This window comes from Vombatus ursinus, unplaced genomic scaffold (genome assembly GCF_900497805.2).
Source record: "Vombatus ursinus unplaced genomic scaffold, bare-nosed wombat genome assembly UNPS02009205.1, whole genome shotgun sequence".
Lineage (NCBI taxonomy): Eukaryota > Metazoa > Chordata > Mammalia > Diprotodontia > Vombatidae > Vombatus > Vombatus ursinus.
This window is the reverse complement of record NW_020948983.1, coordinates 25,591,253-25,608,133: the sequence shown is the minus strand read 5'-3', so window position 1 is coordinate 25,608,133 and position 16,881 is coordinate 25,591,253. Positions and strand designations below refer to the sequence as shown.

At 39.5% G+C, this 16,881-nt stretch overlaps 1 protein-coding gene across 1 annotated transcript in view; it reads left to right on the top strand.

Annotated features, from left to right (window-relative positions):
• CEMIP (cell migration inducing hyaluronidase 1) overlaps nucleotides 1-16,881 on the top strand; it is a 241,845-nt gene that overhangs the window by 211,231 nt on the left and 13,733 nt on the right. The window contains exons 22-26 of the mRNA XM_027851800.1: nucleotides 4,217-4,432; nucleotides 10,079-10,290; nucleotides 11,440-11,625; nucleotides 16,277-16,481; nucleotides 16,738-16,824. Of these exons, the coding sequence (XP_027707601.1) occupies nucleotides 4,217-4,432; nucleotides 10,079-10,290; nucleotides 11,440-11,625; nucleotides 16,277-16,481; nucleotides 16,738-16,824 (906 nt within the window). The remainder of the gene's footprint in view (nucleotides 1-4,216; nucleotides 4,433-10,078; nucleotides 10,291-11,439; nucleotides 11,626-16,276; nucleotides 16,482-16,737; nucleotides 16,825-16,881) is intronic.

Here is a 16,881-nt window from a genome sequence, read left to right as displayed (position 1 = left end):
TGGAGGATTGGATTTGACTCTGAGCCAAACCCAAGATCTAGTTAATGCTTTAGAAGTTCCCCAAATCCTATAATACAGGTTGTTGTTGTTGTTCCAACCAGGGGAGTCCAGACAGACTGGGTAGTTTCCTGTGAGATCAGGCCAGATGGCCCCATTTGAAGAGGTTGCAGGCCCCTGCTATTGCTTTTATTTGACTAGAAAAAAAGAAATATTACGTGCTATCCTGCAATGGGGCAGTGGAAAGTCAACCTGAGTAGAAACCAGAATCTGAGGTCCATTTTGTCCCTAACTTGGTATATAAGTTCTTTTTCTCAATAGTCATTTAGTATCTAGTTAACATGCTAGTTGCCTGACTGAAATTAGCTTGTTTTTTCCTCTACAAAATGAGAACATTTGGATTTGGGGTCAGAAGACCTAGGCTTGAATATAGACTCTGCCACTTGACCGCCTGTGTGACCCTGGGAAATCTACTTAAGCTCTTGAAAGTTAAATGGTTTTAAAGGTCCTCTGAGATCTTCAAAACCAGAAGAGATGTGAGCAGCCATTGAATCCAATATGTAATCGGCCAATACTCACTTCTACAATATTTCTGACAAGTAGCCATCCAGCCTTTACTTGAAGAACTCAAGTGAGGGGAAATCTTTTAGCTTGTAAGATGACTCATTCCATTTTTTGATAACTCTCTGAAAGTTCTTCCTTCTATCAAGCCGTCTTTGTAACTTCCAACCATTATTCCTACTTCTACCCCATGGAGCGCAACAGATCGAGTCCCATCTCTCTTCCACATGACTCCCCTTTTAATACTTCTGCAATTATGTCCACCCTAAGGCTTATCTTCTCCAACCTAAGCAGCCCTAATTCCTTTATGGTCTCCAGTTGTCTCACCATCCTGCTCATTCTAATCTAGACAAACTCCACTTTGCCTACATCCTTCCCCCAAAATATGGCACTCAGAAATCAGTATTTCAGATGTAGTCCAGCTAAGGAAAAATATAGCAAAACTGACATCTTTTTTGTTCTAGGAATTATGCCTCTCCTCTCCTCTTCCTGAGAAGCAATGATGAAAATATTTTACATCATTTGAAAATCAACTAGAGTGTTGTATAGCACCAGACAGTGGTTGTGTTCAATTTTAATAAGAAACATATTAATATTTTTTAAAAATTTAAATAATTAACCTTTCAATTTTTTAAGGGAAGGGAGCAAGCAGCCCAGGATAGCATGAGCTTTACTGACTCCCATATCACCTTGTTGACTCATAGTGTGCTTGCTAAAATTCCTTAATATTTTTCAAAGAAACTGGCCATTCCTTCCCTTAACCTATGATGTTGATTTTTTTGAATAAGAACAGAACTTAAATAGTAGCCCTATTAAATTCCATCTTCTTAGATCTGCCCTCCCCTCCCTTTCTGGTTTATTTTGTATCATGACTGTTGTTCAATGTTTTCACTATCCTCCCCATCTCCACATCAATTCCAAGTATGATAAATGTGTCTTTTATAGTTTCATCCAAGTCATTGATTTAAAAAAAATGACTATGCAGCCTAATATCAAGGAACATTTCATTAGAAACCTTCCTCCAAGTTTCTATTAGCCTAAGAATGACTATCTTTTTAGAATGGCCATTCCTCTATAAATCCATTTAACTGTATTATCATATAGCTCACATGTCTTCATCGTAACCAATATGAAAGATTTTTTTGAAATTTAAGAATACTTTGTCTTGAGCATTCCCCTGATCTACCAGTCTTAATAGTCTGTCCAAAAGATAGGAAATAAAGTAAGTCTGACCCGACTGGGTCTGGATGAAGCCATGCTGGTTTTTAGTGATCACTGCTTCCCTCCATAAATGCTTACAAACCATCCCCTTAAGTAATTTATTCTGCTAATTTGCCAGGAACCAAAGTCTAACTATTGGTCAGACTCTACCCTATTCCCTTTTTTGAAAACTGAGACAACACTTCCCTTCTCCAGACTGGTGGCAGCTCTCCTGTTCTCCAAGGATTCCGCAGATAATTGGTGGAACAACTGAGCAATCACAGCTGCCAGCAGTTTTTTGGGTACCCTAGAAGCTGGTTCATCCAAGCCTGGTAACTTAAACTCATCATCTCCTCATCTGTCTTGGTTTTTCATTCCCTGGTAGTAATTTTTGTTCTTACAAAAGTGCAAAGACTATTTTTCTTAGAAGAGAAAACAGTACCAAAATAGAATTCCATAATTTTGGGTCACTGAAAAAAATTTATCCAATTGCCCTCAGACATTTTCCAAGCAAGACACTCTGAAAAAAAAAAACCTTTGTGAAACCTCCATTAATTTAAAGTGCATAGTTTTTTCTTCTATCTCAGCCTGCAAGAAACCTCTTCCAAAACTTCCATGATATAAATTCAAGATTCAAGTGAACAAAATGCCATTCTTCTAAAATACCTTGACATTGTCATATCAAGTCAGGTGACCAAGGGTGCCTCATTTGATAAAATTAATGTAATAAAAGTCAGAGCACAGGATTTTGCAGAGGAGCCTTTCACCAGGGATACTCCAGGTGATTCCAGCATTTAACAAATGGCCATCTCCTAACAACCTGACACTATGAAACATCAGCCGAAGTGATATTGTATCTCTCTGGAATATGGAAATATGAATAAGATTTCCAAAATAATAATTTTAGCTGACACTTATATAGCTCTTTTAAGTTTGGTAAGCCCTGCCCTGGAATTCGAAGGACATGACTTCAAATCTGGCCTCAGATACTTACTAGCTATGACTCTGGGCAAGTCATTTAACCCCAACTGCCTAAAAAAAATTGGTAAGCCTTTTGCACACACTAAATGCAGTGTACTGTACTACATTGTAGTACCTATATAGTACAAATGTAGTACATATGGTAGCATGCATACTATATTTGGAGTCAGAGGACCTGGGTTCAAATCCCTGCTCTGCTACTTACTACCTGTGTGACTTTGGGCAAGATACTTCTCTCTAGGCCTCAGTTTCCTTATCCGTAAAATAACACAGTTGAATTAGATGACCTCTGAGTTCTCTTCAAGCTGTAAATCTATGATCCTATGATTTCAAAACAACCTTCATAACAACTTCATAACAACCTTAGGAAGCTGGTACCGTAATTGCCATTTTGTAGATGAGGAAAATGAGGCTCAGGGTGGGTAAGTGGCATGTCCATGTTCATCCATGTAAGTGACAGAGACAGGATTTGAACTCAGGTCTTCCTGACTCCACATCCAGTACTCTCTCCCCTGTGTCACACTTCCTCTCTAAGATACATTCATGGTTGCTTATTCCTTAGGTGGATTACCCAGGCTCTTTTCTCCTCTTTCCCTTTCCTCTCTCTGTTGCCCTTCCTTGGAAATTGGGGAGGGAGAGGGAAAAGAAATAAAACTCAAATCCTTCATTCCCTCAACAGCCCAGAATATGACTACAAGTTTCCAAAGGACCCAGAGCACTTTATTCCCTGGGAAAATTTGTCAGACTCAGTGTCTACCATGTTGTTGTTATAGTTTAGTCATTTCAGTCATGCCTGGCTCTTCATGACTCCATTTAAGGTTTTCTTGACCAAGATACTGGTGAGGTTTGCCATTTCCTTGTCCAGCTCATTTTACAGATGAGGAAACTGAGGCAAACAGGGTTAAGTGACTTACCCAGAGTCACACAGCTAGTAAGTGTATAAGGCCAAATTTGAGCTTAGGAAGTTGAGTCTTCCTGACTCCAGGCCTGGCACTCTATCCACTGTGCCACCTAGCTGGCTCTTCTGAGCATTCACTCTGCAGGCTAACCCACAGCTCATCTGGAAAGGCAGTATAGCATCAAATGTAGGGGATTGCTTACAAAAGAACTATTGTTATTGTAAGATGTCATTTTGGTATTCAGAAGCTCTGTGCTCTTTCTGGTGTCAAGCAAAGACAGAACAGAATGAAATGAAATGATTACCTCTAGTGAGCAGATGCACAAATAAATCTTCTCATTTAATCATGTGAATATGAATTTTCTGGATTAGAGAATTCTAAAGAACAAGGACTTATATGGCTGCCTGGCTGTGGGTCAGTTGTAGGTCTCTGAATTGCCAAATAGCTTCTCAGGTCTGAGGCATTTTAAAATGTCATTTGAAATCAGAAACTTTCCTTATGTGTCTTCCAGCCTGACAACTTTTGCAATCATCTTTCTACTAAAGTTCCAAGTATAATTTTATTGGCTTTCTGTTTAGATTACTTCCAGAGTGTTCTTTGGGGAACCTGGGCCCTGGTTCAACTTGCTGAATATGGATGGAGACAAGACATCCGTGTTTCATGATGTCGATGGCTCTGTGTCAGAATATCCTGGGTCCTACATCATTAAGGAAGACAACTGGCTGATCAAGCATCCTGACTGTATCAATGTCCCTGACTGGAGAGGTGCTATTTGTAGTGGACGTTATGCACAGGTTAGAAGCTTCTGTTTTCACATGGTCATTTCTTAGGGATGGCTTATTTATTTTCTTACCATCATCTGCAGGAGGGGTTCAGCCTGCATGATAGGTCATCATTGTTTGGCACAGCGCCTTGCTTAATAACTAATTTCTTATGTTTTACATGATTACACATGTATAACCTATATCAGATTGCTTATCATCTCAGGGTTCAAGGAGGGGAGGGAGGGAGGGAGGGATAGAATTTGGAACTCAAAACTTAAAAAAATTGTTAAAAATTATTTTAACATGTAATTGGGGGAATAAAATAGTATTTAGAAAATAACAGAGAAGAAATTAAATGCAATTTTCTCATCTGAAAAAAAAAACAACCTAATTTATTGAATGAACATGGAAGCAGCGTCATACAGTAGAGAAACATGTGGCCTTGGAGAACCTGAGTTCAAATCTCAATTTTGCTACTTATTACTTGTGTGACTTGTGTGATTACTTATGAATGTGACAAGCCATTTCATTTCTGTAGGGCTCACTGGAACAAGATAACCTCAAGGGGTCCCTTTCAGCTCTAAAGATCAATGGCCAACTGGCCACGAAGGAATGAAAATAATGAGGCAAATGATAAAATAAGGCAACTTCTTAGGCATGATAAAGCAAGTGGCCTGGTCTGGATCCAAATTTTTCTCTGGAGATACCACTTAAGTCACTGAAATCAGGTCCATATAATTGCAACTGAATCCATGCAGGACCAAACATTAGGTTTATCCAATCCTCCCAGGGAGATCTTAACATTCTATTTGTAGCAGGGCAGTATCCAAGCTATGCGAATCACCAAGAATGACTCAAGAAGAGCAATTATTTCTGGCCCATTCATTTTTATCTGGGCTTATAAAAGACAATCTGAGACTCGCTATTTGGATCATAGGGGGATGTGTCTAATATTAGGCCTGTGGTCCTCAATCAGCCAGTTGTTGAGTTTACCTTGGATAATTAAAGAGGGCAGCTGCTGCCTTACCTTCCCTCATGTGGCCTGCAGGCCTTTCCAAGAAGGATAGGGCTGTTACTGAATGTTGCTATGGCTCCTTTCCTAAAGTTCATGGGTATTTCTAGTGGGGAGGGGAATGTGGTTGGAAGGCAACACCACTAATGCCTTGTTAATCTTTCCCATCTTATTCTTTCCCCCAGTTTCTTGAGAGGCATTGGACAAAAGCCAGAGGGTCATCCATGCCACTCTCTATTTTTCCTTCATCTTAGGGGTTTATTAACATAGCTGGGGTAAAGATATTTCTTTCAGTTACAATAAGCTTTTTGCTCAGAATTGCCCATGATCTGATGCTGCTGAACTCCGTCTCACAGACCCCATTCAAATGACATCTCCTTCAACAGATTCAATCAGAAAATACATATTAATCTGTGGGCTTCTTTTTAACCTAGAGGATCATTGCAGATCATAGGATTCTGAGTTGAAAAAATCCTTGGAGCTCAGACATTTCAGCCCCTTCATCTAACCGATGACCTTGTTAAAATGTTACTAGCTTAACTAAACTATATCAGCTTGGGGTCATGAATAGTTGTTAGCTAGTTAATAGCTAATAATTAATAGCTAATATTAGCTATATATATTAATAGTAAATTATTATATAAATAGTAATAATATATATTATAATATAATAATAATAGTATAATATAAATAGTAAATATAGCTAATAATAGCTGGAGTTAATAGCTAGAGGTGGAGTCAGAAAGACTTGGGTTCAAATTCTACCTCAAATACCTCTTATTGATGTGACATGGGGTAAGTCAGAGGTTTGTAGATTTAGAGGTAGGAAGGACCTCAGAGTCACCTAGTCCAAACCCCTAATTTTATGGGTGAAGAGACTGAGGCCCATGGAGTTTAAGTAACTTTTTTGCTTTATACCAGTAGTGTCAGAAGCAGAATTCAAAACATCTGCCACCAGAACTAGTGTTCTTTCCACTGTTTCCTCACCTGTAGAATGGGGAAAATGATACCTGTAGTACATACTTTATGAGATGGTTATGAGCTTCAAATGAGATTTCATATATATATATATATGTGTGTGTGTGTGTGTGTGTGTGTGTGTGTGTAATGTGTATATATACATATATGTATATACATATCCATATGTGTATATATGTGTGTGTGTGTATATGTATATACATATGTATATGTATATGTATATGTATATGTATATGTATATGATGTATATGTGTATAGTACTTTGAAGATCCTGAAACACTATTTAAAGCTAGGATTGTCCCTACCCTGTCTAAAATTGTCTTTTCTTCAGGAGCCCATTTCGACCTTCTTTTCTCAGCAACCTTAGTCAAAATGTCTTCCTTAGTCTTAGCTGTACTCATGTACGATAAAAAGTTGTCCTCAGTGAATATCGCATTAGCTGCATTTCTTTAGAGAAATGCTCTGTGATGCAATTCTCCTCCACCCCAAAACATACACGCTAGCCTACATTTCTATATTGCTCGCTATAGATACATTGTTGTACCTAAAATGTGTGTGTGTGTGTGTGTGTGTGTGTGTGTGTGTGTGTAACAGGAATACCAAAGTTTCGAGTCCCATCTCTGACATACACTAGCTTTGTGACCCTGGCCAAATCACTTTATTTCTCAGCCTTCCCAAGGAACTCTCTAAAATTATTCTTGCTGCCTACAATTAACTGATGGTCTTCCCCTTGTTCCCAAAACCCTTGCAATGTACCAGGCACATACTGCAGATGGTCTAGGTCCTAATAAAAGGATCACTTGAGGACCTAGATGGTCACATGTGGCCTCGAGGCTGCAGGTTCCCCACCCCTGGGCCTCTAAGAGATTCTTTGACTGCTAAGAAACCCTCCTTTGTTTATACTCAGTGAATAGTGGGTGAGTCCAGCTCTTTTCTTCTTGGGATGTTGCTACTGGAACTCACTTAACCATTCTGCTTCACGAGCCATAGAAATGATCGCGTGTAGATGAAATGCGGTGTCAATTAGTGATGAATTCTGAACTCTCACTCCTGACTTCAGTTCTGGTGCTGTGGGTTGTGTTGCTTTCATTGTTGACTTGTTTCAGTCACTTCCAATCCTGTGTGACCCCATTTGGGGTTTTCTTGGCAAAGATACTGGAGTGGTTTGCCATTTCCTTCTCCAGCTCATTTTACAGATGAGGAAACTGAGGCAAACAGGGTGAAGTGAGTCACACAGATAGTGAGTGTCTAAGGCCAGATTTGAACTCAGGAAGATGAGTCTTCTTGACTCCAGGCCCAGTGTACTATCCACTATGCCCAGTGGCTTTATGGTATAACATGCCTAACCTGCCCAGATCACCTATAAGATCTGAGTCCTGTAATACTGCTTTTAAAAAAAAACAACAGCAACTCATTTTTCTATCTTATTTTACTTTATAATTAACAGGCACTTATTTTCTGTCCTTCCCACCCACCCCCAATTTAAAAGGAAAAAAACATGTAATAAATAGGCATAGTCAACCACAATAAATTAATACTCTTGTGCTGTAATAAAAGATGAAAGGTCTTGCAACATCACTGAGACTTCTGGATTTGTTTCCATCAACTGTAACAGGCATGTCTTTACTGGAAGTGCCAGATAAGATGTTGATAGGTTGTTATAAAATTCTCAAACTAGAAGGAACCTAAAAACTCACTAATCCAACTACCAAATTCTTACATATGAGCAAACTGAGACTCCTTCCAAGAAAAATTTCTCATTTTTCTCTTGTTTTAATTTTAGAACTCTGACTGCTTAAATAATACATACAAGCATTCCCCCACTGATTTCTTAAGCCTGTCCTCTTCAAGGAATAAATGTCCATTAAGTGTAATTAGAATGGAGGGCCAAGTGGTGTTGTGAATTTGGAGTCAGAAGACCTGGAATCCTCCTTCTGGCACTTACTGGACCATTTTAGCGAGTCTCTTCATTTCTCTGCATCCAGTTTCCTCATATGTAAATATGGATAACAATATTTATACTACCTATCTCACAAGGGATTTGTGAGGATCAGATAACTAAATCATATTGGGCACTTTTATAACTGCCTAAGGTATAAGACATCATTGTATCCATAGTGAGAGGCAACATGGTGTGTTGTTGTTCTGTCTTGTCCAACTCTTCGTGACCCCATTTGGAGTTTTCTTGGCAAAGATACTAGAGTAGTTTGCCATCTCCTTCTTCAGCTTATTTTATAAATAAGAAAACTGAGGTTTCAGAACAGTTCAAACAGGGTTAAATAACTTGCCCAGGGTCACACAACTAGTAAGTGTCAGAAGCCACATTTGAACTCAGGAAGATTGACTCCAGACCTGGCACTCTATCCACTGAGCCACGTAGCTGCTAGAACATGGTACAGTGGATAGAAAGGGAGCCTCTAAACCAGGGAGACCTGAGTTTAAGTTCTGCCTCTGACACATTGGCTACATAACCCTAGGCAAGTTACTTAACCTCTTAGTGCTCTATGTAGTTTTCTAACTCTATAAGTATATAACACTATATATATATACATATATATACACACATATATATGTGTGTGTGTATAGATACATATATATAATTATATAATTATAACACTATAAGTTGCTATGGCCTGGTTGGATAGAAAGGGATTCTTCATCTAGGGAATTTCCTAGACCAATAAAGTCACAAGTCCAGTACCTGTCATATATCTTTAGTGCATATGTGCCTATGAAAGTTGATATTCTATTCAATTCAACAAATATGTATTGAAGAGAGAGAAGAGGAGAAAGCATTTTAAAGCACCTACTAAGTGCCAGGCACTGTGCTAAGCACTTTACAAACATTATCTCCTTCAATCCTTATTGAGTATCTTTATATGCTGTATCATATACTGATCAGTTCACATACCAGCTAGAAGCTCCTATCTTGCCTCCCCATTTTTGGTATCACATAGAACTTGTACCTCAAAGACCCAGAATCTTCTATAAGGTACCAGCTTTGCTTCTACTTTTTCTGTCCCCAGGATGTCACTAACAGATTCTAGCTCTCTATGGAATAGTAATTTTGGTAAAGAATGTCATCTACATGCTATGGTACATATGGTCTTATCTAGAGATGTTGCTCCTTGGCCCTCCTGGTTTTTGTACTGTTTCGTGAACATCCTTTCTTGGGGTCTAATAACTGAGCTTTGCTCTCAGTCATTTCTCTTGAAGACAACTTCCTAGGGTGTCTAATCATGCTGTTTGGATGCTAATGACCTAAAAAGGGATTAGGTTGAGGAATTCAGGTGAACCCACTCTTGGGCAAAGGCAAATGGAATTTTAAAAGGAGCCTGACACTCTTTTTCAAAACATATACATTGAATGTTAAACAGACTCCTTCTGGCGTCTCACTGATGGCTCCTAAACTGAGTACTCTGTTCTCCAGGATACACACAAAGCTGAAGATGGATGGCACATCCCAGCCGTCCTGTAAACGAGAGAAAGCTTTGGTTACTTTCAAAAGTAAGAGTAGATGCCTCAGATTTGACCTTTTGCCTAATGCCTTAAAGAGTTCAGTTTCTAAGAGAAAGCTTCGTTGAAAGCAAAGAATATATGTAGATGGTAACCAGAAGCTTTTAGAGTTATCCTAACAATTTCTCTTGTGTGTTTGATTTTTGTGTGTGTTTCAAAAAAAAAAAAAGATCTACATCCAGGCCTATAAAACCAATAACCTGGGAATGAAAATCATCAAAAATGACTACCATGACCATCCTCTCCACCTAGAGGGGGCTTTAACAAAAAGCACTCATTACCAGCAGTACCAACCAGTCATCACACTGAAGAAGGGCTATACTATCCACTGGAATCAGACAGCACCTGCAGAATTAACAGTCTGGCTCATTAACTTCAATAAGTAAGTTAACACTGCTCCTTTGGATTTAAATAAGTGGTGGGCCTTAAATTAATGACTGTGACAATCCTCCCAAATGTCACTGAGGGCAAAATCTCCTTACGCATACTTATTTGGGCTTGTCTACTCCATGAGCTAGTCCATGAAAGCTGATCACTCACCTTACTCAGATGATTAAAGGTTCTCCCACAACTCACCTTAAATGTTCTTGGACTGAGTCATCACTTTGATGAATCTGGGATTTCATGGGTTTCAGCACTTCTCCCACCAGTGTGAATTACAATCCACCTCTTCACCCTCTGCCATACTTATCCATGTCCTTCCATAAATCTCCCATGAAGGATTTACCCAATGTACTGAAGGTTTTCATCTAGGTCTTTTGACGTTCCATAAATTCTGGAACAACCCTTGGAATGTTCATCTGTTAGCCCTCACCTTTGCTCTGTGATTGGCCCACTCCGTTTTTGAGTCTTCTATCCTTTTCATCTCTCATGTCTCTTCTTGCAATTTGGCTGACTGTGTCCAATATGCCCACTTGTGACCTGTCTCAGATTACCAAGTGCAAATTATATTTTTAAATCAGCCAAGACTAAAATTCCATTTCATAGTGAATTATTTGACTTGGCTTATAATTATGCCCAGGAACCACCACATAGATTGCTTTGTCTCTCAGGAAACAGAACAGACAGCTGAGATACCAAGTAGCTGGCAGCACTGATTGGAACATGTATCTTTGCTATCCTTTTGCACTACTGGTAGTTTATTCAGGGCATCCCAAAAGTCTTAGTGAGGTTTTAAGCTTTCATAGCTTGAGCTGTGGAGTCAGGAAGACCTAATTTCAAATCTGGCCTCAGACACTTACTAGTTGTGTGACCCTAGGCCCTCAGTTTCCTCATCTGTAAAATGAGCTGGAGAAGGAAATAGCAAATCACTCCAGCATCTTTGCCAAGAAAATCCCAAATGGGGTCATGAAGAGTTAGCCATGACTGAAATAACTGAACAACAACAGCTTGAGCTTTAGTAGCTTAAACCTCCGCTAAGACTTTTGGGTTACCTTATATATTATCCATAAATGCTGCAGTTAGAATTCTTTTAAGATACTCAGAAAGCTCAACCGTATGATTCTTATTTGAACCCTTCTTCCTATTTTAGGGGTGACTGGATCCGGGTTGGATTTTGCTACCCCAGAGGTACAACTTTTTCCCTTCTCTCAGACGTCCATAATCGCCTCTTGAAGCGAACCTCTAAGACAGGCACCTTTGTGAGGACCATGCAGATGGAAAAAGTGGAACAGAGCTATCCTGGCAGGAATCACTATTACTGGGATGAAGACACAGGGTAAAAAAAATACAGACCCTTTCTAGTTGCTTGTATGGTGATGGCACCTATAGTTCATTGGGTTCCTTGGAGCCATAAAACTGAAATTGAATTATGAATGGATAGCTGAACCAACCTTTGATTTCTGGCTATCAGTGATGAGTCCCTCCGTTTTTGCCCACTGACCCCAAAAAGAGAGAAAAATAAAATAAAAAGTTTGATTCAAGAGAAATGGGTTAAACTGGAATGAAATTTAGTGGTTTCAATTTTCTTAGTAGCAATGAAGACAAAATTATATTTCTACCATCTGTTTTAAATGTTTTGAAATACAAAGGTATTTTTTCTTGTGGTCTTGATTTCTATTTTCTTCTTAACATCAATGGGAATTCACAGATGTGAATGAAAGCATAATGTGCCCTTTGTATGATCAATGTCGAAAAATCTAGGGCAGTGGTGAATACAATGCTAGCCTTAGAGACAGGAGGACTTGGGTTCAAATTCTGCATCCATCACTAGGTGACCATGGACAAGTTATTCAACCTTTCTAAGTCTACTATGCTCCCTCTTTTTTTGAGACTCGGTCTCCCTATCTCACCCAGATTGGAAGAACAGTGGCTATTTGTGGCCTGATCCCATTGCTGATCCACACAAAAGCTTTCACCCGACCTGTTTCTGACTGGGTCTGATATAACCTCCTTAGAGAGGCAGTTGTCCCCTGGAGGCTCACTATATTGGTGTTAGACTTAGTGCAGTCTCCTGATTGGCTTTAGTCATACTGTAGCTCAGAACTCCTCAACTCAAGTGGTCCACATGCCTCAGCCTCCCCAGAAGTAGTGGTTATAGTTGTATAATCACCACACCCAGGGGTGCTACCCCCTTTGAAAAGATTGAAAAATTTTGTTTTGCCACTGTGTGCATTTTCCCTCCTCTCTCTCTCCCTCCCTCTTTTCCTCCTTCCCTCCCTTCTGCCCTCTTTCTTCCATCTGTTCTCTCCTCTTTCCCCCTTTCTCATATTCTTATATTCTTTTTCTTCACCACTAATTTTGGAGTCAGGGCAGCTAGATGGTGCGGTGGATAGAGCACCAGGCCTGGAGTCAGGAAGACTTGAGTTCAAATGCAGCCTCATATACTTACTAGCTGTATGACCCCGGTCAAGTCACTTAACCCTGTTTGCCTCAGTTTCTTCATCTATAAAATGAGCTAGAGAAGAAAACGGCAAATAACCCCAGTATCTTTGCCAAGAAAACTGCAAATGGGGTCACAGAGAGTCAGACATGACTGAAATGACTCAACAACAACAAAAATTTTGGAGTCAGAGGACTTAATTTCATATCCTGTCTCTGATAATTGCTAGCTATGTGACCTCGTGCAGTCACTTAACCCGAGACCCTAGGTCTCAGTTTTCACAATGTAAACTGAAGGGGTCTCTGATGTCCCTTCTGGCTCTCGAACAATGATCTCATGACCTTTTCCCCCCCTATGTTCCCACCTAAGACTTAATCCTGACTCTATCACACCTGAATATTGTTTAGTTCTGCTGGCAGACCTCAGGGCAAAAGACTTGGCTGATTGTAGTAGATGCTAATTAACGTGTATAGGTTGTAATGCGTGTGCCTATAGCTGGAGATGGGGATGGCTGAATCAGAAAGAAATTTGCCATACCCCTACTCATAACCTCACTGATACCTGAAATAGGTCAAACAAGCAACCCAACAAAAACATAGAAACATTGGGGAATCATGTTGAGTCATACAAACATACAAACAAAACATCTCTCTGATACTTGTTATATTTTGACTTCCAAGTTTTCTATCAATTCCCCTAGCTCTGAATCTCTGACTGACAACTTGGTATTTCTGCTCAATTAGTAGAAAGTAGCCTCCCTAAGGGCAGGAACTGAGTCATTCTTCTTATAGTAAGCACCTAGCAAAATGTTGGGCAAATAGTAAGCTTATTGAATTGAGTTAAATTGAATTACATCCAATTGCATTATGTAAACTGGTATGAACCCAACTTAGATTTTCAGTTTATGCTTTTTTGCTCCCAGTTTGAACCATACCTCTCCAACCCCAAGAATGTTGTCCACTCAGGAGTACCCCTAATCACTAGCGAGTATTGGCTCTTCGTTGAGTGGTATGGGACAATTATCTCCTTGGAACATTTGGGAATACTCAGGGTCTCTGGTGAAAAAGTGGAGTTTGAATTGAGACTCCTTGATCCTTTTAGAAAACACAACCAAACGACCTTTTATTACTGCCCTTCCCTATATAGGGAGAGAGGAAAGAAACTTTGCTGGTAATTTTAACCATGCTTATGATTCCTTGAAGTCACAGATGGGTCACCAAGTAATTGAATTTTTTGGTTCCTCAAGCCTGGTACCTTCTGTTCTTTTGCATTTTTTTAAGAAAATCACTCGTTTCCATGACTTTAGGTCAGGATGATCCCTCTTTTATGTCAGAGCAAGTAGCTACACTAGAGAAATCAAAGCATTGTTATTTTTTTCAAATATTTCTCAATTGTGTCAACTGAGTTGTGCCAAAGAAGTTATTAGAAGGTTTCCTGTAGTGAAAGCAGGGGAAAATCAGCCCCACCTGTTTTCAGTTGTAGGAACATCAATTAACTGGATTAACAGTATGAGATGCTGCCACCTCTTCTATATACTGTCCCATTCACATAATACACTTTTAGGGCTGCTGAATCCTGCATGACCTTCTCCAACATCATTAAAAAAAAAATACTCTGATGTTTTTCCAAATTGGGAGTGAATAATAAACAGAGCAAGAAAATGTTAGGGTTGACTGCCCCATGGGTCTCCAGGCCTCGAGGACACATGTGGCCCTCTAGGCCCTCAAGTGCAGCCCTTTAATTGGAAGGCCACACTTGAGGACCTAGAAGGCCACATATGTCCTCAAGGCCGCAGGTTCCTCACTTCTGGCACACTTTCCTTAATAAAATCCTTCCTTTGTTTCCTGCCTCAGTGTCAGCTCATTCAGTAAAATATTCAGTCTCAATGTTAACAGGTAATTAAGGAACAGGACAGAACACTAGAAGTTAGGTGTGTTTGAAGACCTCCAGAAGCACATTTCTTAAAGCATTTGGGATATGCAAGGTATAATTGTTCTTACTGAAAATTTAACAATCGGCTCTCCTAAGCCAGTAAGAGCTGGCTCCAGCACACCCCTGAGTAACATTCCTTCACTAACTTGAGCAAATGCTACAAATCAGGACTCAATTTATTATTTTGTTGATTGTCTAGGCTCAAAAGCATGAGGGAGAAAATATTAATAATGCATATTAAACTAATGTGTCACACAATTTTTGGAGAGCTGGCTATTAAACATTTATCAACACACCCCTGCTTAGTACCCATATGAGTTTGGGCCAATCACTTCAGACTCCCTCTAGGTCTTACCTCCTTCTTTTGTGAATGAAAGGTTTGAACTAAATTGTCCCTGTCAGCTTAAAATCCGAGACCTTGTGACCGCAAAGTTCATCTAGTCTAACTGCCACTTGAACAAAAATCTCCTCTACACTATCCCTGACAGGTAGTCACCTGTGTGAAGATATTTAGTTTTTAGGGCACCAGGCCACTTTATAAGTTACAGATGAATTGTCCTGATCTGCATTGGTAGAGCCACTTTCACATGGAGTTCCCTACACCAAAGAAATTACAGGTCTAGGGAGGAACAAAAGGCCTCAGTGGTGAGGACACAACTACCTTCTAAGGCAATTCATTCTATTTGTGGATATCTCTAAATGTTAGAAAGTTTTTCTTTACATTGAGCTCAGATATGTTCCCCTCTAACCTCTTATTGCTCCTAATTCTATACTATGGGACCAAGCAGAAGAAGTCTAAATGTTCTTCCATGGGACAACCCTTCACTTACTTAAAGACAATCATAACCATCAACCCCCTTTTCTCAGGCTTTCCCAACTCTTCTCTCCAATTCTTCTATGTCATGCCTCATTGCTGTCTTTACTACTTGTATGTTTTCTGAGTATAATGCAACAAGGATTTTATTTTTTTTCTAGAGAGAGAGATTTCCTCTACCAATATGAATTGGGACCTTATAACTTATAGGGTAACTTAAAATCTTAGAGAGTTGCCTGGGGAGCTGCAAGGTGAAGTGACTTGGCCAGCTTGTCAATATGTGTCAAAGATGGGGCTTGAACCAAGGTATTCCTGCCTCTAAGGCAATTCATGCCTCTCAATTAACTATGCCATACTGCTTTTCACAGAAGATTGTGTGATGAAATTCTGCTGTGGTTAACCCAGCAACTTCAGTTGGTTCAGTTCAGATCAATGAAATCACAAGCCTAGACATTATCATAATCATAACAATAAACTTGATATTGTCTCTGTACTGACAGATGATAGGAATAACAGATCCTGAAAAACCCTTGAGAATTCATCAAATAAACTACACTGGAACCGGGGCACCATTGTAGACAAACAGTGGATAATTGAGTTCCATTTATTTTCAGGGTTGTGCTACATTGTGTTGTCTATAAGGATTTCAGGGAACATAGGAAATGATGAAACTTTAGGGGTTCTTCAGACTTTGTTGAATTGTTTAAATGAATTGGGTCCGAACTGGGCCTATCCATCTGTGGCTAAAGTCTGTATCTAAATGTCAATGTAAAATGTCCCAATTCTACTTGCTTTCTTCAGGCTGCTTTTCCTGAAACTGAAAGCTCAGAATGACAGAGAGAAGTTTGCCTTTTGCTCTGTGAGAGGCTGTGAGAGAATCAAGATTAAAGCATTGATCCCAAAGAACTCTGGCATTAGTGATTGTGAAGCCAGAGCTTATCCAAAGTATGCAGAGAAAGTGGTCGTGGATGTACCAATGCCAAAGAAACTTCTTGGTGCTGAGCTGGTAAGGAACAGATGAGATAACTCAGTGTGTCCTCCCTTCTTCAGCTAGTCTGCAAATTACTTTAGTCACAATGTGCTTACTAACAACCCCCTCAACTTGCTTAACCCAATAAGTCTTATCTCATGACCACTGATAAGGCTAACGGAACTTATATCACAGCTCATAGTTCCAAAGACTGAGACCTACTGCATGTCAAATCATGTCAGCTAACAGCTATATGTTTTGTTTTGTTTTGTTTTGTTTGTTTTTTCCCTAGAAAACAAAGGACCACTTTCTGGAGGTAAAGATAGAAACCTCTAAAAGCAGATTCTTTCATCTTCTGAATGACTTTGCATACATTGAAGTAAGTGATTCTTCTAACTATGTCCTTATTAACTCCATATAACTAATAAATCCTAGT